A 21,965-nucleotide genomic window follows, 5' to 3' on the forward strand; every position below is an offset into this window, starting at 1 on the left:
GAGGCTAATTGTTTGCGGTTTTTAAGTTGTGAGTTCTCTCTTGTATTTTGCTGCTTTTAGTGAGATTATGTGTTTGCTGTGGTGATTTTGGACCACAAAGCTTTCTATCTATCCACTGGAGTCTTTTTGTAGTATTCTCTTTGTCATCTATCACCCACATGTTGCCCATTTCCAACATGATACTCTGTTCTTTGCCTAAATGTGTTCTGCGGTTAGTTATATCAGCTTTTTTTTTTCTTCTCATCCACTGAGCTTGAACTACTATCTCCAGATCTGTTAATAAATGCAAGGTGAGAGAAAAGAGCGCAGCAGCACCAGCAGCACTGCTTGGTCTTTGATTTCACACACAAAGACAAACTGGCTCACCTGTCTCATACATGGATACTAAACCACTGTGTGTGTCGTGTGTGATTTTTCTTTGTTAGGCAGAGCACTTAGGCTGTATTATGACTGAGAGGGGTGATATTGTCAAAGATGAAAAATGCACAGTTAACAGCAAGACCCAAATGCATTTGTCACCATAAAAAAGCCCCCCGTACTGATTGATGACGGCACAACAGCTGGCAATGCAATGAAAAGTGAAATGAGGATCCATATTTTTGGCAAAGTGCAAGACAGTCTTAACACCCAAACATTATTTCACCTTAATTTATCACCCTTTTCACTCATTAGGTGCATGATTAATAATACCAGTTTGTAATGTAGAAAATGAGGTAGGTAACACAATCACCTTGCAGCATTCACAAACATTATGGAATAAGCATTTCAATAAAGATTAGATTTCCTGAACAATGCCACTTAGCTTCATCTTTTAACTTCTGAACATATTTGTAGAACTGAGCTGAAGCTTGTGCATTATTTATTTTTTAGCCACACCTTGATGAAGCACCAAGAAACTCACTGGTGAGGGAAAATAAAAACTGATCAAACCCTCATGTACATACCAAAAAGGATATAATAGCAGGTAATGATATCATTTTAAAAAGCACCATCCACTTCTGCACCATGATTCATTCTGCCTGAGTCATCCAGCACACGTAGGGTTAAAGTATAGCTGCAGCGTCTTACTGCAGTGTCTAAAGCATTTGGCTGATCGTTACAGTATACGCTAGGAGAAGAAGCAAAAGGGGGGAAAAAACATCTCTTTCTAATACTTCCTTTTTTCTTCCAAAAATCCTTTTTATTGCATTTTATAACATTTGGCACAGTACAAATTCTTGGTGCTTTTACAAGATAAACCTGTAAAGATCGACACTGATCTTTTTTCGGTTTTTGTTAAAGAAAGTCTTCTCAGTATAAATATTTTTTCTTATCACTGCATTCTCTGTAGCATGGTGTAAAAATCACACAGAATGCCCCTTTTAAAACAACACTACCCTCATTTGTCAAAGTCAAGACAGCATCTTAAACAACTCATTGTTTTAAATAGAAGTTACAAGTTAGAAAATAGTTTCAATTTCTTTTTAATATATGTTTCTCTATCACCAGCCCATGGTAGTTTCAATTTGTCCATATATATATTTATTTATAAGCATGTACAACAAGAAATCATCAGTCTTTAAGTTTGCACTCTGTACAAAAAAGTAGTTCCTGTCCTTTTTTCGTTGTGCATTCTATTGCATGATTTTATGAGGGAATGATGGAGGGAGGGGCGGGGGGGAGGGGCATAGGTCTGGGATGGGTGGGAGCTAGGGAAAAAAGTGGGAGCCTTTTGGGGGGGCCTTTTTAGATCTGAGTCTCCTGGACCTTCTCCTTGGTGTGAGTTTTTATGACAAAGGGCTCAGCCATCGCTGTGATGGTGCTGGGCAAGGTTCGAGGCAAAGAGTTCCCAACATTGTTGTCTGTCCATTTAGCCCCATGACCCGTTGGTTTATAGGTGTTGTATTTGGGCTTTAGAGTGCTGTAGTCCACCTTATGAGGGCTGTAGTCCATTTTGTGTGGACTGTAATCCAGTTTAGGTCTCTGAGCATGTGGACTAAAGTCAGACTTGAAGGCGCTGTAATCCGCTTTGTGGGGGCTGTAGTCGGTCTTGAAGGCGCTGTAATCTGTTGCAGTCTTATGGGGGGCGTAAGGGTCCTTGGGTTTGTAGATACTGTCAGTTTTAGATCTCTGGGCACTGTAGTCTGATTTGGGTTTAGGCTGAGTGCTAAAGTCAGGCTTATATGGGCTGTAATCCGGTTTAGGTCTTGGATGAGTTCCATAGTCAGGCTTGAATGGACTGTATTCAGCCTTGGGTTTATGCTGTGTGTTGTAGTCAGATTTTAACGGGCTGTAGTCGTGTTTAGGTTTTGGTTGGGTGCTGTAATCTCGTTTAAATGGGCTGAAGTCGGCTTTCTGCCTAGGATGGGTGCTGTAATCCGGTTTAAAGGGGCTGTAGTCTGGTTTAGTTTTTGGGTGAGTGCCAAAATCTGGTTTGAAGGGGCTGTATTCTGCTTTAGGTTTGTGGGTGCTGTACTCCTGTCTAAATGGGCTATAGTCAGGCTTTGGTCTATGAAGGCTAAAATCTGGTGTAGATTTGTGAGTGCTGTAATCTGGGATGAATTTGTGGCTACTGAAGTCCATATTTGGCTTGTATGTGGTGTATTCAGCCTTCGGCTTGTGAAGGGTGAAATCTGGCTGTGTTTTGTATTCTGCCTTGGGTTTGTGAAAGCTGTAGTCAGTCTTGTGACTAATAAAGTCCAGTTTGTGTATGTTGTTATGGTCCCGGATTTCAGGCAATGTAAGAGCTGTCTCTTGAGCTGCAGATGCTGGTGGTGGAAGGTCCTCCTCATCCACCTGGATAATCTCCACAGTACGGGCAGCTGCCACTGTGCTCCTCTGCTGGTGGCGCTTCCTCAATTTGTAAAAGGCAATGAGCATGACTGCAGCCAGAAGTGTTACCGCCACAAAGCAGCCTATTATGATCTTAGTAGTTTTCATTACTTCATCTAGGCTTGGGCCAGACTTGCCGGGCCTGCTAGTGACACCTTTGACACCTGGCGCCACGGATGGCTTAGATGCACCTGGTGGGCTGTCAGTGCTTTGCAGTAACACTGTTGGTGTGGAGATAAAGACGGGCTGAAAGACTGAAGGAGAGGCAGTTGTTGTTGTTGTCCCTAGGCCTACACCTCCTCCTCCAGCTACCCCAGCCCCTGCAGCAGAAGCTGTAGTTGTAGTGGTTTTAGATTTGGGCATCTCAGTAGTTGGCCCCAAAACCTCAACAGTCACTGTGGTGAAGTAACTTAAGTTGGATGTATTCAGCTCAGCTGCACTCACATTGAGGTAGGCTGAGGCGTTGGAGTTCCCAGCTGCATTGGACACCATGCAGGTGTAGGTTCCTGTGTCTACTGCCAGGACATTTGAGAAGTTCAGGGTACCATCATTGAGAACAGATATTCGCGGATGACCGGACGAATGTGTCAGGATAGTCCCATTGGGTAGGAGCCAGCGCACTGAAGACATCGAGGCAGTACGGCAACGAAGATCAGCCACTCGCCCAGCAGAGATGTTTAAGTCCCTCGGTGCATCAGCAATGAAAGGTGCCGAACACTGGACCGCAGCGCCCTCTCCTCTGTCCACCTCAACCAGCTGTCGACCTCTCATGCTGGCAGGGGAGTGACAGCGTCCACAGCAAGTTGAGTTAGTTGGTATGTACTCCCTTAGCCAGCGTGCTAACCACACGGCCTCACAGCCACAGTTCCAAGGGTTGTGGTGGAGATGGAGCTCCACCAGGTACCTGAGCGGGGAAAACAGATCATGTGGCACAGCGCTCAGATTGTTATGGGCCAGGTTTAGCTCCACCAGTGAAGAAAGGTCATCAAAAGCATTTCGCTCTATCACTGTGATTTGCGAGTTCATAACCCAAAGTTTTTTCAGGGAGGCCAGGCCTTTGAAGGAGCCTGGCTTTATCTCAGGGAAGAGATTTTCAGAGATCTCTAGCTCCTCCAGACCCTTGAGAGGACTCAGGTTTGGCATTTCACCCTTTATGTTGCACATGCCCAAGTTGAGGTACTTGAGGTTTTGTAGGCCCTCAAAAGCTCCTTCCGAGATGTACTCCAGTTTCCGTAACTCTCCCAGGTCCAGTCGCATTAGTGAGGGCACCCGGTTGAAGGCATAGGAGGGGATACTTTCAATGGGGTTGTTCCTCAGCCACAGTTCTCTTAGTTTTGACAAGTACTCAAAGGCCCCACTGGGCACCACTGTCAACCGGTTGTCAAACAGCTCCAGTGTGTTGAGGCTGGTAAGTCCATTGAACGCGCCCACCTCAATCTGCCTTATGGCATTTCGCCCAAGCTGGAGCACCTCAAGGTGGTGCAGGTGGCGGAAGGAGTCAGCCTGCACCGCCTCGATGGCGTTTTCCATTAGATTGAGGTGTCGCGTGTTGGCAGGAATGCCAGGGGGCACACGGGTGAGGCCACGACGGGTGCACACCACCTTCCCCTGCTGATTACTGCAGGAACACTGCGGTGGACAGCCCTGGGGTCCCTGAGACACCGCCGCCCCCGCCGAGGCCAGGGAGGCGCTGCTCCACGCTCGCGCCATCAGGAAGACTACACAGAGCAGGGCGGCTTTCCTGGCACGATGCACAGCTACCCGCCCCAGGAGACTCATGATGTGGCACGTTCATAATTCAGCATCATCTGGGGGGGAGGTTGGGGTGTTTGGGGGTGGTGTTTAGGGGCTTTTGGGAAAGGGAAAGCAGCTTGATGGCCGGTCGTTATGTTAATGGGTTCAGAGTTACGAGGTTAGGGGAACTTCAGAGGACAAGGGGGGTAGGGGGGGCTGGGTTGGGGGGCTTACTCAGGGGCAAAGCGGCTTGACCTATTCTCAATCAAGCAATGCTTTTATTCCCATGAACTGTTCTCAGAAGCAGAAAGAAAGGGGAGGGAAGGGAGGGCTGGCTTTTCTTAAACGTGTGTGTGAGAAGGACATTATGGAAAATTAAGCAACTGAAAACCTTATCAGAAGACAGAAGGAAGGGTAGGGTGTTACAAATTGATGTAAAGAGGGGTTGAAACACTAGACACCTACCTCAAGTTATTATTACAGGTGCTTCAACTGAGATATATAGCTTCCCTCCTGTTTGCAACCAGAAAGAGCTGTGGTATTCACATCAGTTGTATGTATATCCCAAGAGCAGCAAAGAAAGCCTTTTTATATTTGCTCTGACAGAACAGGTATCAATGCCACAGAGCTTAATCGAAGCTATTTTGTAAATCCACACATCCAAAGAGAAAGGTTCGAAGGCCCTTTGTGATTGTTTTTTTGTTCTCCCTTTTCCTTGTTGATAAGAAGAAAAAAAGAAAAAGAAAAGAAAGATTGCAGATAGGAATCCAGTCAGGCTCCCAAAGCAGCAGCAGTGCTCCCTGGCTCGCTTCTTGCTGTCGGCTCCTCTTCTCCCGCTTGTCCTTGGAATCCGACAGTTGATCCCCCTGCTAGACACCTTACCCAGGTCTCCATAGCACAAGCGACCACACAACCACACATGCACAGTTTTTTTGTTGGTTTTTTTTGCACAAAAGCCAAGAGAGAAAGAGGGAGGTCGACGGGGGTGGGATTGAAGAAGGTTTAATCAAAATTCCACAGTCCTTCCCAATGTTCTTTGCCTTTTGACTGCGACGGTTTGAAGGAGAGGGTAACAAGCCAGGAAAAGCAGACTCCTTCCTCTCTGTATTCCAGTGTTCACTTTTTAGTGGTCAATCAGTTGGTCGGTTGGTCAGTTTGACAGCCCTTTTACCTTTTTCTCACTCTCTCCTCTCTTACGTCCCTCTCAGTGCGGCGTCGTGTCCACTTGATTTGTCCTATTTTTTTTTCTTTCTCCCCCAGGAGTCCTCTGCGGGGGGTTCAAAAAAGGCTAGGCGACACACACACTGCCTTCATTAGCTTCTTCTTCTTCCCCTTAACTGGCCACACGCTCCAGTCTCAGCAGCCGTGGTGGCGACAGCAGCAGTCGCAAACGCACACACACCATCCCTGCGCAGCACACAGCAGCAGTAGCGGAGCACACACAGCAGCAGCTGCAGCCTGCCTCCCTTGCACTTCCCAATAATCCGTCAATTTCTTCAGAGAGGGAGCGGGGTGGGGGATGGAAGGGGGTGCCGGGAGGAGTGGGGGTGTTGTAGCTGGGTTGATCGAGGTGGGTTGGAGGGAGGAGGGGTGGTGCGCAGTTTTTCCCTTCCTCACTCTGGCTTGTTTCTTGTTTCTTCTTGTTTTTCCAGTTCTTTTTTTCCCCCCTCCTCTCCTCGTGGTGATCAGCACCCCCTTGCTAATGCAGCGTCCGAACAGGGAGAGGAGCAAGATAGGGAAGGCGAGTGCCGGGCGAGCGCACGGCTTACAGGCGTGACGTTAACAGTAGCGTCGATGTGGAAAGGATCTGTTGTAGCAGCAAAAGAGAGAGCGTGCACCGGCTTGGATCTCTCTCACTTTCTCTCCTGCTTGCTCGCTCTCACTCTCTCTCACTCTCTCTCTCTCTCTCTCTCTCTCTCTCTCTCTCTCTCTCTCTCTCTCTCCCCCTGCCTCCCTCCTGCTCTCTCTGCAGTGTCCTAAGGTAGTTGGGTAGGCTCAAAGCACTCAGACCTTTTTAGACATCTACCTCTTCAAAAACCAGTTTTCTCCTGCTGTCCTTTCGCTCTCCTTTTTTAATGCTTACAGTCTCTTGTTCTGTGGCTTTCTGAGGCTTTGTCTGGCTTAGGGGAATAGACGAGCTGTCCAAGCAAAAGGCAGAGATGGACAGTGGCATCCCCACAGCAACCAGATTTTAACCCCCTCCTCTCCGGCACTAATCTAGCCACCCCAACGAGTCTGCCAAAGCTTTCCAGCATTGCTTTGGTGGAAAAGGCAGGCAGATGGGACACTGTTTTCTCTCACTCTCTCGTTCTCACTCTCCTTGCTTCATCTCATGATGCCCTCTCTCTTTTTCCCCTGTCCGCTCTCTCATTCATTATCTTTGATTCTCTTTTATTTTATCTCCTTTTGCGCGCTCACTCTTCTCTTTTTTTTTTTTCCTTTAGTAGAAAATAGAGGAACATGAATGGACTGCTGACGCATCCTGCTCGGAGCAGTGCTTTGGTTTGATGCAGTGTGTTTTGTGCATTAAACCCCCCCTCACCACCACCACCCCCACTCCACCCTTGCCCTCCTTGTTGTCTCTCATGCTCTACTCACTCTTCACTCGTCACTGTGTAATCTCCGGCAAGCACACATTTGTATCTGTTTCTGTTGGTCCTCATCATGTACCTCAACAAATCCCTGAGCTTATGTTTTGTTGAGACATTTGAGCCAATTTTATTTCTGAGTCTCCCTGGTTCCCACACCTTTTTCCTTTCCCCACTCTCCTCCATCATGTGTGTCTGTTCACGTAGTTAGAGCACTCTAAACAGGCAGGCCTTAACCCTCAATTTGATCACAAACTGACGCTTCAAGAAGCACACAGCCATAAAGGTCAAGTTGAGGAAAGGGGAATAGGAGAAAACAAGACATGCTTTACCTTCCTGCCACTGGAGGAAAAGCAAAACAAACGCACCCCACTGTCCCATCACCCCTCTATCTCCCATGATTTGTACAAGCCTCATGTCCATTAAACTAGGGAGCAGTGTGGGTAATTGATGGGAGGTAAAGCTCGCAGTGACAGTTCTATGTGTGTGTGTGTGTGTGTGTGTGTGTGTGTGTGTGTGTGTGTGTGTGTGTGTGTGTGTGTGTGTGTGTGTGTGTGTGTGTGTGTGTGTGTGTGTGTGTGTGTGTGTGTGTGTGTGTGTGTGTGTGTGTGTGTGAACTCGAGAGTAAGCGTGTGAAAGAGAGAGTGGGGGGGATTGAGAGAGGAAGGGGAAAAGCATGCCAGCTAGAAAAGGTCACTGCCTGTAGCGCAGTACGTTATTCCCACCGGCACAGGAGTATAGAGCCAACTCCTATATTACACACACACATGCAGACTTTCTCCCTGACTTCATTGCAGTTGAATACGAATGGGCTTCAATGAAGCACATGTAACAGTGAGGTGACAGTCTCAGGAGAATAGGGGGGGATTTTCCTTGTTAAGAAAAAGGCCATTTCCTCTCCCCCTTCCACAGGGATTCCCCAGCACTGCGGCCATGCGGCCGGCAACATCAAAGGTGTGCTGCACCACCACGTCCTCTTCACTGCATTCTCCAAGCAAGAGGGAACACAAGATTACGCATGCATATATTCATGTGAAAAAAGTGGTAGTGCAAACGCAGGCTGTGCTGCAATGTGCTGCTCAGAACGTCAACATTACATTGATCCGCTATCGAGCTGACTGCAAATGAAGGCTTGTGGTTCTCTGTGTGAGTATTGATGACAAAAATCAGATGTAGAACAGTGTGCATAATGGAGCTGCTAGCTTTTGTTGGTGTGTCAGATGGTGGCTGCGCACTGTTCTGTAGGTGTGTTGTGCCTCGATTTGATGAGCGAGTGACCCAGAAGGAGTTCAGGTTGTGTTTTAGCCACCCAGCACAGTCACGTCCCAGACTATCTAACCAAAATCATCCACTGACCCATTACATGACTGTCGCTGCCAGGACAGCTTCTCTCCTCTTGGTTTCCACCTTAACTATTCCTCTCTTTTTCCTGTCTTTTCTATTCTGACTCTATTTTTGTCTCTCTACTGAAGGGAGCCTGGGTCAAAGCCTGCCAAACTCTGCAATGCTCCACTGACCAAATGTGGTCAACACCTTGCGATGTGCTTTGATCCTGGCCTGGAATGACTGACATGGCTTGATTGTCAGCCAAAGTCTGATCCTGGCAAGGTTTTCACAAGGTCCAGAGTGTGGGTCTGTGGGTATGTGTGCAGTTTACTTGGCATCCCTGACATTGGCGAAGAGTTGAACCAGAAAAGCCTTTAAGCTAGTAGCATTTTTGGGGGTTTGCCTTTAATCTGTTGTGGACTTTGTTGTTCAGACTTGTACTGAATCTGCAACCTGACTGAACTGTTGAATCTGCCGCGTCTTTCTAGGTTCAGGTTATACATATATGCTGCCGTGACAAGGATGGCGTCGTCCAGCTCTACCCTCGGGACTTGCTAACCATTTACGGCTTGATGGCTTGTCACATACGCAGGACCTTCACGCTGTCATGCCAGCCCCATGCCCCTGCTGTGCGACCCCTGCCCTCCCTACTCTATGCCCCGGGCACAATAGAGCCTCCCCTCCCCTGCACCAGGCCAGGAGGGCACTGGGTGTAGTTTGTGGCGATCACACGACCTACTTTGGTGCAGCTCATCCGCCGGTCAGCCAGCATGTTCGAAGGCTATATGCAAACATTGCAGAACTCATCCCCGGAGGTGGATGCTGGCAAATCTGGGCTGTGGCCAGTCACATGTAGGTCAGCAGCCTGTGTGGTGTGTGTGTGTTTGCATGTGTGTGCGTGTCAGTGGTTTCATTTGGGAGGAGAATGGCCCTGCAGTATAGTATGGCAGCAATGACAATCGGAGTTGAGGGATGCACAGTCGAATGATAGATCTAATGATAATGTCATTGCCTCTGCCATTGCCAGGATCAAGGATTTACAGCGTAGGCCCTTGGGCAGTCCACATACGGTTTTCTGTGTGTTTGTGTGTGTGTGCGTAGGAGAGACAGAGAGGGAGATTTTCTCAAGGAGACAAGAGGCACACTATTTTTGGGCCTGTCTTGTGCACTGAGAGCTGTTACAAATTTTATGTATTGCTGTTTGTGTGTGTGTTTGCGTGCATGTCCTCTAAGTATCCGAGATGTCCGATTCGATGCACAGCAGAGCAAACCCTCCAACCCTGGCACCATGTTCCCTCGTACCAGTTTTTCAAGGCCACCTTTCTTTTTACATAGATGCACATCAACACCCCAAACACTGACCTTGAGGTAGAGGACCTGTTTTTGACAGCTTGTTTTCATTTGTATTTCGATTTCCAAGAATTAATTCTACGAGAGATTACGACTAAAACTTGCATCCACACACACACAGACACAGACACACTGCTATCACTGTCCCAGTGAAGGCTTAAACTGCTTGGTAGGGATTTTTTGTGGTTTATCATTTATCTCATCACACAGACACACACTAACATGTACACACAAACGCACACAGCAATTGTATGCCAGCATATCAAGAGATTATAACAGGCAATAGGGTATATTAGTAGCTTCCATATGCACAGTTGGTTTCATCCCAATACTGACCCCCTCTGGTCTGCTTTGAGTTAGTTGAATTATTGTTCAGTCAAAACACAATCCCTGTTGTCGGTCAGGGAAAATGTAAAGTGAACAGTCGGTGATGCAAATTAGAATCTCAAGAGGGTGAGCATTATCTTAACCAGAAGGGATTACCAACCAGAGGTGTAAAGAGTACTGAAATATTTTACTCAAGTACAAGTACTGTTACTTTGATGAAATTTTTACTTAAGTACAAGTAAAAGTTTAAAAATGTACTTAAAGTAAAAGTGAAAAGTAGCTGGTTTCGGGGCACTGGTGGCCTAGCGGTCTAAGCGCCCCACATATAGAGGCTACAGTCCTCGTCGCAGGGGTCGCCGGTTTGATTCCCAGATGGTCAACCATTTCCTGCATGTCTTCCCCCACTCCACTCCCCACATTTCCTGTCTCTCTTCAGCTGTCCTAACAAATAAAGGCAAAAAAGACCGAAAATATAACTTAAAAAAGCTAGTTTAAAATGTACTTTAAGGAAAAGTTCCTTAGTTACTTTTATTTTAACAACTGATCTCTCTTGTGGAGTGCAATATTTTAAGTTGTCTCTTGCACGATGTGTTTCTTATCGTTTTTTTTATTTAAGCCTACCTTTTTTTTTTTTACTCAGTAACAGATATTTTTTTTAAATGTAGTGAATTACAATACTAAACAAAAAAGCTACTTAAGTAGAAGTAAAAATACAGATTTTAAAAACTACTTAAAAAGTAGTAAGTACACAAAAACTACTCAATTACAGTAACGCGAGTAAATGTAATTTGTGACTTTACACCTCCTGTATTAAAGGTGTCTCCAGCTAAAGACAGAGACGAGTTGAATCAAAAGTTGGTTTAAAGATGACTTGATTGATTTGAAGACTATTTATTTACTGCTAAAAAAAAGTTTTTACAGTGGGTGATGCTTCCATGACAACAGATTCTTATTAGCTTCCTTGCTGGTTTAACATCAACATGAATTAACATCAAACACAACATTTCAGTCCATGGTGATAATAATAAATTACCCTGCTTATTTGTTTATAATCCACATTAAGCAGACAGATGCAGCACTGTTTACCAATTTAGAATTGTAATGGAAAGTAATGTTTCTGCCACAGTGTCAACAGGTTGAGGAGAGATATCCTGAGGTGCTTTCCATAGATTGGTTTAGACTTGAGACTCTAGACTTTATTGTCCCCTTGGGGAAATTCTTTTTCACAGCACCCTCTGCGTTTCCACAGACATAAACAAAAACATTCACGAAAAACATACATTGCTCAACTCTACTAAACAAACTACCCACAGAGGCATCAACATTCAAACAGAGAACGTGGTGTTATTCAGCGAGGCCTGCTGTTCAGGGTCCCTATAACAGCAGGGATCAGGCTCTTGCCAAGGCGAGCCCTTCTACATCCCGGTACCCTGTTACCTGCACCCTGAGGGGAGTGGGATGAGGTGCGTGTTTAGTGGATGTGTGTTGTCCTGTTCTATTGAGGTTTAATATGACAGACGTGATCAGGTCAACCCTTGCGTCGCTCTTGCTGTTGAGGATTATGACTCTTGTGATTGGGTCTCAACCAATCAGAATGAAGAATTTTGCAAAGCCTGGCAATACTCCAAATGAACCATTAAACATTGAATCTTTGGGCGGCCATTGGTGTAGCGGTTTCAGCTTGTGCCCTCATATACTGAGGCTACAGACCTCGACACAGTGGCCGCTGGTTTGATTCCCGGCCTCCATCATTACCCCACTCTCTACTATCCACATTTTCTGTCTCTCTTCAGATGTCCTGTCAATTAAGACGACAACGCAAAAAAATACAACTTACAAAAAGAAACATTCAGTCGAGACTGAAAAGACTTGAAATTTAATTTCTTCTTTAGGTACCTGTTCCTTCTGTAGATGTGTTCATCGTCTATTTTTCATACTCCTTGTTTTGCTTCAATCAAACTCTCTCCTCTTAAGGTGTCCCTTGCCCTCTTTCTTTCTTCTCGTTCTCCTTTTTCTTGGCCTTGTTACAGTTTTGTTTCCCTTCTAGTACTCCCAGCCTTTGTTCTTGCCCTCTTTCTTTCCCCCTTCACCATTTTCTCTTTCTTGTTTAGCTTTGCTGTTCTGTTCACCCCTTTCTTCCCCTTCCCACCTCCTTCCTCTCTCCTTCCTCCCCCTTGTCTCTCTCTCTAAATTGCTCCTTCCTTACAGTGTTCCTCTGGTCTACAATTTGCAGGCCATTCTCAAGTTAATTGTGTTTGCTCATTCAGCATATGTTTTTTGTTCTGTGTGACAGAGTGTGCGCTCTCAAATGAGGACATTATCAGGTCACGGCAACTTGAAAGCACACAGTAAAAGACGAGGGTTTTCACTTCATTTTTTTCTATTCACTCATCCTGTGGTGGCTCGGTGTTTGAGCTTCGCTAGCAGCCATTGTCTCCAGACTAATGGGCTTCATTATGTTGAGCTGTGTTCATACTGGCTGCCAGAGCAGGGATTAGCCCGAGCGCCGTGTTAGCTGGAAGCAGAAGAAAGATACAAGTAGGTTAGCGCTGTTAACCCAATCAGCATGAGCCAACATAGCTCAATGGAAGGAGATGCTTCATGCGTAAAATCAAAGTGTTTTTACTTTGGCCTCTTGAGTTTGCAGCAATTTGGGGTTTTTTCTCACCAATTAGTGCCACATCATTTTTAACATCTCTTTTTCTTCTTTTTTTTTTCGTCTGCATAGATACTTTAAAATCATTGCTGTGATATATCGCCCTTTATAATTTTCTCCCCATATGCTAATGCTCTCCATGTCTCACCCTGGCCACTCCATTGGTCAGCTTGTCTCATTGGGATTCACGGAGCATCCCTCTATGTGCGTTCATCACAATGTTGCCTTGCCAACTGCCAGGCCGTAGGAAATGGATGTCTCATTCTCTGAGCAATGTGAAGGTAAAAAAATAGTAATTCACAGCAGAGGGAGAAGCTAAATCTTCTCGACTTTTAGCTCCTCAGGAGCAAAGATGCCGTCTTCATTCAGATCCACCTCTTCCTCCCTTCCCCCCTCCTCTCTCTTCTTCTTCTTCCTTTGCTTTGTGTCCTTGGCTTGGTCCAAAAAAAAAAAAAGAATCCTTACGAGTGAGTTGTTTACTCTGCAGCAGCATTATATTGCATGTGACATAGTCCCATGTTGGGGTTTTGTATTACTTCTGCGAGTCTCTGTTCACTTAATTGTTTTTGTTTAATTAAAAAGGGAGTTGAAACTCTGATTAATTGTGCATAGTAACAAATGCATTGCTTGTGTTGCATTGATACTGATAATGTTGTCTGGCTTTTGTGCAGCCTTTATACAAACAAGTATGAAAAGTCTGCAGCTGGAGGCAATTAGATAAGAATAACTCAAAGGCCATTGACTATACTCTTTTAGCGCTGGCGGCATCAACAACCTCAATTCAGAGAAATCCATAACATTGTTAACTGTAGTAAGGTTATGGAAGTTGTCTCACATCACTTCCGCTTTCCTTGATAGTGGCTAGTCAGAAATCACTCGCTCTATCGCTTTAATTGAAGGTGACTGTAGTGGATAATGTAAAACCCAATGTTAAGGAATCCTTGCATTCCTACCTGCTCTACACTCGGAAATTATTCCCATGGGAAAAACAAGACTTAGTTCACAAGATAAACCATGCTTAGTTGATGTATGAAAGCTAATTCTCTGACGCTGTTGACAAAGATGACATAAGAAGTCCCGCCCTGTCTTGATTTGATCAACACTGACAAGTGGGCAGGTGTTCCACAGGTATAGCAATTTTAGACTGGGAGGACTGTAAGTGCAGCGAGACAAACACGACTGATGCCAGTGTTTCTATGCATATAGGATCCTGAGCACTGATTAATCAATCAATCATTATTTATATATCGCCAAATCACAACAAATGTTATCTCAAGATGCTTTTACAAACAGCCGGTCTAGACCGTACTCTGTCAGTGGTTCACAAAGTGTGGGTTGGGACCCCCTGGGGGTCACGATAAACTAATTTAGGGTCACAAGATGTCTTCCAGAATTGTTTTTCTTTTTTAAATGATCTTAAGTTGCTTATTTTACCAATTATTCTAGAAAATATTGACAGAAATGGTTAAATTTCAAATAAAATCTTGCAAAATTAAAAATGTTTCATTAGTTTTCTGTCTTTCTTTGTTGCCTGATAACCCCTAAGGTTAGGGTAAGTAAACAATGAATTAATAGAAGCATCAGTAGCAGCAAGTTAATTCACAGGACCACAGGAAATACAGCCAGGTGTGCATGTAGGTGCTTAATGTTCTGCAGACCAGCTAAATTAAGTATGAAACAACATTTAATAAATTCAAGGGGGGTTGCGGGTCTTTGGTACCTATATTTTGGGGGTCGAGAGTTGAAAAGTTTGGGAACAAATGCTATGTTATATAATTAACCAAGACCCAACATCAAGACAGGATAAGATCCAGTCCTCTCTTACTGACAGGACTCAGTCTGATCTCATCTTAATCCACCATGAGCATTGCACCCTGCAGTATTTAGCTAGTTACAGTGGCAAGGAAAAACTTCCTTTTAACAGGTAGAAACCTCGAGCAGAACCAGACTCATGTTAGACACACATCTGCCTTGAGAATAAGAGAGAGAGATGATAGTAATGAGATGGATAGTAGTGGTATAAATGCTAAATTGGATTGTTTTTTATAGAAAATCTGCGCTGCCATTGCAAATAAAACGCTGTTATTGGACACAGGCCCCTAATTTGCCTCCCTAAATGTTATATATTCATTGCATTTGATATAAATGAGTTCTTTCAATACTGAAAAATCAATAATGCTACAGCCTATCAAGTCTGCTATTCAGTCTTGTGGGTCCTGTAACGTAATATAACCTGAGGGGAGCCATGTCTGTTAATCAGATCACTGGTGCACAAGCTTACATTGATGGTCTAATGAGGTTTTTCAAATAAAACCGAATTGCCAAATTTTTGAAGGATGGCTGAACATATAGTGGTCTAAGGTTTGGTAACAATTAACCAAAGCAAAAGATGAGGAAGAAGCAAAAGACTAGTTATGTTTCAAAATAGTTTACTACAAGGGGGAACACCTTCGAGCACATATGGAGCGCCGCCTGCAAGCTAGTTCAGGCAGACAACTCGAGCCGTGCTCATCATACTGACACGTCACCACCTCTCCATCAGCTGATCTCAACATCCTCATTCGGCGGTCTATTTAAACGGCAAGTCTCCCTGTCTCTGCCTCTGCTTGCAGTGCTCCTGCTGTTCTGCTCAGCGCTGTGTGAAGTTTGTCCCCACCTCCTCCCCGGCTTCCACCTACGGGCTCCGAGGGGTTAGTCCTATCTCATTGCTCCTAATGTCTGCATTTAAATAATGTACGAGGAGTAATGAAGTTTGGAGCCCACACGCCAAACACAATACTGTATGCTGCAATAAACTTATTAAGTAAACGTGAGTTGTCTGACTGAACTGTATTTTACTGTAAGTAGCCGTCCACTTAACGCATCTGTGGTAAGGGCACCAAAACTTTGTAGCAAGTCGTGTTATCAAAAATAGTATTCAAAAATTAAGAAACAAGACATAAAATAAATTTTATTGAATAAATATGGTCCAGAAAGGTCAGCCACTTCTCTGGGCTCTAAGCACATTTAGGATGGACTGGGGCGAAGAAAAAAAACTGTCCTTTTTTTCTTACCAATCACAATTTGACTATCCTCTTGGAAATCTTGGATGCCACCTCCTCAGCTCTAAAGAGTAGAGGGACCATCCGACTTGTTTTCAGGACACAGTGCAAAACACAACAACTGGGATAGTGTTGTGATGAATAAGGGCCTACGGAAGAAGGGAACCTTTAATACTGGACAATGTATACATATTTTGGAGCAATTTATGCTGCCTCCAAGATTATCATATTATCAAGGAGAACCATGATTTTTTTCAGCAAGACAATGCCAAGCCTCTTTCGGCATGTATTATACTATACCAGCATGGTTTGAGGTGAAAGAAAAGTCCGGATGCTTAACTGGCCCTCCTTCCCTTTTCACCCATTGAAAACATTTGGCGCATCATGAAACAAACAAACACAACAAAGGAGATGCCAAGCACTTGGCGAGAAACTCCAGAAACTGGTCTCCTCAGTTCCCAAACATTTACAACGTTTGAAAAGTGAACAATCCCTATCCTCAATCCTAAACCCTTATTAACCTCAAACCAGTTTACTCAAGGTGGCCATCTTTCCTTCCTCTCCAATGATCCCTTGACCTTCAAATTCCTCCCCCTCCCTAAAAATCACAGCCCACTAACCATCTTTCCTGCGTTATTCCATGAAGCTGTTAATCCCAGAATCTCCATCAAGCTTCATGTAGGGGGGGATTAGCCCAACTGAGGCCTGTTACAGCACAGACCCAGGGATGGAAGAAAGAGAATGAAACAGCTTTTCATCTTTTCAAATCCACCTGGCCACACCCAGTTTACGGCTTTACCGTCCAAAAAAAGAGATTGTGTATCTGAGTGTGTGTGTGTGACGTTGTCTGTGTGTGTGCCAGTAATCTGTTTGTCAGCCTATTTTCCTTGTGCCGGATACATTGCTACAGATATTCCACAATATTAAAATCTGCTTTCCAACGATGTTCCAGAGTTAGAAAGCAGAACAAGGCATTTTTCTAATGTGTTTCCAGTTTGGATTTCATTACTGATAGCTGCCCATCTACCTTATCTCTGCTTAAATGACCCGTCTGCTCTCCAATGCCAGCAAAGCAGCAAGAGACAAGGTAGTTTTTTCAGAAAGGTTAAGAGTTTCCATGTTTGTGTGCTCACCAGACATCCTTTTTTGTGTGTCTACTCTCAAATGCGACTACTCACCACCCAGCCGGTTATATTTTTCCCTGTGTAATATCCGCGTTCTCTCTCTGCCTCCATATTTTTTCTCCCTTCCCATGCTGGGGATTTGAGAAGCCAAGCTAAGTGTGTCTAATCTATGAGCGCAGCCAGCACAGTGTCAAATGCTCAGTGCTGGTGTTCCTACAGCCTTCCGACAATACTACACTCCAGCAGCTGTCCAACCAAGCAGGTAGGAGACAATGCGGAGAAGGGAGGGCTGCAGGTCGTGAGACAAGGTGCCTTAGTGGAGAGTGACATTACTGCCAAATAATCAGAGTAATGTAAGGTTTTTGATAACAAAGTGGGAATGGAATATGGGTCAAAAGAGAAAGTACCCCTGAATCACACCTCCGTCTAACTCCAGACCCTGCGACCTTGCTTAAATGTGTTTTCTGTAGCAGTGTAATCAGGGATATCCCCCGGAGGTTGGCTGCGGCTAAGGGCCAGCAGGGTCCTGGCTATGAAAGGGGAAGGGTATGGAGGGTGGAGGAGAAGGGAGGAGGGGGGGGGGAAGAGAAAGCAGCAGGCAGCACTTTCTAAATTGAAGTCAATAACACAGCAGTTCATTCTATCAGAGCCAGTCCTCCCACGCAGTCCGCTTACAGTCACTAAGGAGAGCTGAGGGGTTGGATGTCGATTGAGTTCTCCAAAGCACCATCACACATGGCAACATGTGTTTGCGTGGGCGCGACACACATGTTGGGGGGGGGGGGGCGACAAATAGTGGCGCCAGTGCAAAGAGGCGTGGCAACGACACTGCACTTTGCAAACTTTCTCTATCGGGAAAACCAACGAGTTGTTTTCTCTCTTTTCAACGTGTTTGCTTTGTTGGCAAGTCCACCACGAGGGTAGAATATTAAGCAGTGGAAGCTATCTAAAATCACACTCATTGAGGAAACACTGGGAATAGAGGGGCATCAAACAAACCCTGACCTCACCCTGAGCCCGCTTCATAGAAGTGCTTTTTACTCCACATCTAGCTGTTGTATGAAATCTTGCTAATGCAGGCACATCTGAGACACACATGCAGACACAGCCTTATTCTGTCTTTAATCCCTTTTTGTATGTTAGCACTTCTGCATAGCTGTGGGGATTAAAATGGGTATGCTTGGCCTGCTCTGAGCAGTGTGAAGGAAATTAACGACTGGTAGAGGGGTCGGCATCCGGCTGACATGAGCCTGCTTTGGTGCGTGTGTGCGTGTGTTGCAGCATGGGCTGTAAGCATGCACACCTTGTCTTTTGAATCTGATGACAAGTATGTTGCAGTTACCGGCACATCCGCACAGCATGGAAACAGGCATGATTTGTCTGAGCGCTAAGCACTTTTTTGCTTACTTCTGCTGAGCTGATTGCAAAAAAAAAGTCAGTCGGCTGCAGTTTTGATACTCAGTCCTCCCAGTGGTGTTCAAACATGCTTGTGTGTGTTTGATTTTTCATGATAAAAACTAATTTACCTCTCAGTCTTGGGATGGTAGGACTCCAAGTGCCTGTATAATGCAGTGATATGTTCAACATGACACCAAGGGAATAAGCTAAATGAAGCATGAAGCGATAATTCATCAGAGCTCTTTAACTTTTTAAACATACACAAAGAGAACTACCATTGCGTCACCACCGCACATTAAGAGCTGTCGCCCTTTACATTTAATAGCTAAGTACATCCCTTAATGTTTTATTCACACCATCTCTCTCATGCGTTTGTTCCTTGTTATTCTGTCGTTGTTAACCGGTAGAGACAGAGCACCAGTAGGACGATTAATAGGCAGTGGCCTGTGTGCACCATGGATCCATAAAATATCAGTCAGTCCCTTCACTGATGGCATCAGTCTAGGTCACTTGCACCCTGGTTGTGTTTATTGGTGTGTGGCCGGGTTATTTTTTCCATAATAACCCCTCACCCCACGCATAGTAGTGGCTTGACACATGGATGAACAGTGGTAATTTCCCAAGGCAGACATTGATTTCACTTTCGTTTCCCTTCCTGCCACTCATCGTTTGACATCCTGCTGAAAATTATAGTTTGGACTTCCAACCTATCGTCATACATCCATTCCTAATGTATTTTATTATTTTAGTGATTGGCAATAAAAAAGACAGAAGTGGGACCAGACTTTAAAACGTGTAAGAGGTGAGGCGCTTCTTCTTTCTTGTAGCTTCAGGCTATAAATGACAGATTGCATCTCATTCCTCTACATACACTTGTATGGTTTCCTCCTCTCTGTATTGTCCTTAGAGTGTTGAATCAGATGTGCTGTTAGTTTCTTCAATTTGTTTTGTAGTTACACAGTGCTAGCACAAATTTCCCAGTGCCTGTGCATGCATTTTAATATGCACATTCTGCCTGGAGATGGCTTTGCTGACTTAAACGTCTAGACACTCTTCTTCAAGGGCTGCCATTTGTTTTTCCCGTTGCCCATCACTGTTCTGCCATCAATTTGTGACGGAGTCTGCTGTGCACAGCAATAAATGAACTGAAAATTGATGAAACCACTGAGATGCACTGGTTAAAATTTTCTTTTGAGGAAACAACTGAGTTCTCCACTTAGTCGTCTGGCGGAAATACCACGAGACAAACAGCCTGTGGGCGAAGGTTTTTTTCTTTTACCTCTTAAAAGGTGCCCCATTGGGTATTCAGGCAGTTAGTCTGGGCAGCATGAGTGTTGAGCTGGCCGCAAGATTGTTGTAGCTTGTAACTCCATGATACAGTGGGGTGTCTGCTTTCGCCTGTGGCCACATTGTTGAAATTGAATTTGTAGAGTGTGTGCGTGAGTTTGTGTGTGTGTGTGTGTCCGGTGTGTGTGTGTGTGTGTGTTTGTGTGTGTGGCCGCCTGTTTTCAAGTGAGTGTTATCCATCCTATTTGGAAGCACAATTGTCACATATCACACCTGGTGGAGTTAAAAGCACTCCTGAGGGAAACGGTGAGTTCTAAGCCAAATGAATCAAGTGCATGATCACATGCTGTTTTTATTCCACTTGATCTAAAGCTGTTTTCACATACGTACTCACTGAATAGCTCCAAAAAAAAATTCAGGACACCCTGCCCCTGATATCTTCCTGTGTTCATTTTTCACACATATCCCTCTCAGTGTTAAGTTTCCCCTTTGAACAGAAGGGAAGGTTTCAGGAGGAGAGACGTTTCACCTGCGGAAATCCAAGATGGTTGATGATTGCTTTCCTATTTTGAAGGGGGGATGCATGGGGTGCATTTTTTTGGGGCCCAACCATAGACTGTCTAAACTATGGACGTAGTATCCGTGACGTCACCCATCTGTTCCTGAGCGCTGTTTTGAAGCCAATCGATGGAGGCAGCCATATTGGAAATGCGGAACGCAACCAGGCAGAGTGTGACGTAAAGGGGCGGAGTTTGAGCCTCTTAGCCAACAGCTATATGTTCCCGTCTAGGAGTCAAGTCAGTCATGTCCTTATTTGGGCAAAAACTTGTAATCTTAATATCTTCTGAACCGTCGCGTTAGAAAAAAAAAGTCACCCACCGTACAGTGTGTGCCGATAGAGAGAGTAGAGCTAAGCTGTTTTTTGAACCAGGCTGTAAACATGTTTATTAATGCTGCAAAGATCGTCTTTTTTGAATTGGTGTCTATGTGGTTTCTGGTGTTTCTGCAGCCAGCCTCAAGCGGATTCTCGATGAATTACAGTTTATAACACTTCAGCATGGGCTTCATAGTTTGAGACCGGAGGTTGCAGCTTGGGCCCAACATGTCTGATGATCCTTTGTGCACCAATCCCAACAAGATGGTGGACTTTCAAGTGGCCAAGTTATACACTGCTAAATGTATGTAACTGGTTTCCAATCAATGGAAATCCAATCGATACAAATGTTAAAAAAAGACGGACACCTTAATACTTTAGATTAGCTAGGCGATAGGGGAAGTGCTATGTGATGCAAGCCAGAAATCCACTGTAGCCCAGACCAGTCATTTCTGTTCAGACTGAGTAGTTCATACAGTTATGAAGGCGGAATCCTTTACGGGATCCCACCCCTAAATTAGGACCATGCCTGTGACAGTTTTGTATTAATGCTATGTGCAATTGGACGTATTCATAGAATCAATGACTTATTAATAATAACTAGTATTTATATAGGGCCTTTCAAGAAAGCCAAGGTCGCTTCACAGGGTCAGGTAGGGGGTCTGGGGGGTAAGGTGGGGATAACACTATCTTACGGTGAAAGGTCTTGAGGGAAAGGTGCGTTTTGACAACTTTTTAAAAACTGTCCAGGGTTGGGGCTCTGCCGTTGTCGGGAGATAGGGTACTTAACAGGGAGCCAGTGGAGGTGGAAAAGAATATTCTGGAATCAGGGAGTTTGAAGAAGCATCGTTTCATGCAAGAATTATTGATATATATTGATATACTGTAACGGAGAAGACCAGGTGTAACTGGGATGAATAAGTTGGGGTAAAAAATGTGTCCTTTCCCGATCACTCTGAAAAGTTCACCAGGTTTGTTTATGTGGGAATAAGACTTAAGAGCACAAGTGTACCAAGGTTTTAAACATTGCATCCACTGATATGAATGCAACCCTGTGTCAAAGTGCTTCTCAGTCGTCACAGTCCTGGCTGTTATCAGGAACAAAAATCAAGCTGCTTGCGAAGGCAACAATGGAAAATCCTTGTACCCATGACTTAACCTTCCTACCTATTGTACTAGGCTGTTCTATAATGAACGAAGCTGTGATTGAGCCTTTGAGATCTTTTGTGCACGTTTCACAATCCTTTATGGCTTGTCAAGACTTTTGCTGTGACACAAGCCCCAGCCCCGGTGTTGCCATGTAACGACACAATGTCATCTTTGACTGACTCACAACTGAGTCATATATCTCTTCTTATGCCAAAAGAAAGGTATTGGACATAATATATGTATTAAAAAGCTTCCTCTAGGAGCATTTGCGTTATGTTTTGGCATCTGTTTTCTTTATAG

General features: G+C 44.7%; 2 protein-coding genes across 2 annotated transcripts in view; one reads left to right on the forward strand and one right to left on the reverse strand.

Annotated features, from left to right (window-relative positions):
• snd1 (staphylococcal nuclease and tudor domain containing 1) overlaps positions 1–21,965 on the forward strand; it is a 289,368-nt gene that overhangs the window by 141,717 nt on the left and 125,686 nt on the right. The window lies entirely within an intron of this gene.
• Positions 1,174–6,401, reverse strand: lrrc4.1 (leucine rich repeat containing 4.1). The gene has a single exon (XM_034673166.1). The coding sequence runs from the start codon at positions 4,588–4,590 to the stop codon at positions 1,726–1,728; it is 2,865 nt and encodes a 954-aa protein (XP_034529057.1). The 5' UTR covers positions 4,591–6,401; the 3' UTR covers positions 1,174–1,725.

The sequence above is a fragment of the Notolabrus celidotus genome, chromosome 21 (assembly GCF_009762535.1).
Source record: "Notolabrus celidotus isolate fNotCel1 chromosome 21, fNotCel1.pri, whole genome shotgun sequence".
NCBI classification, from domain to species: Eukaryota; Metazoa; Chordata; class Actinopteri; order Labriformes; family Labridae; genus Notolabrus; species Notolabrus celidotus.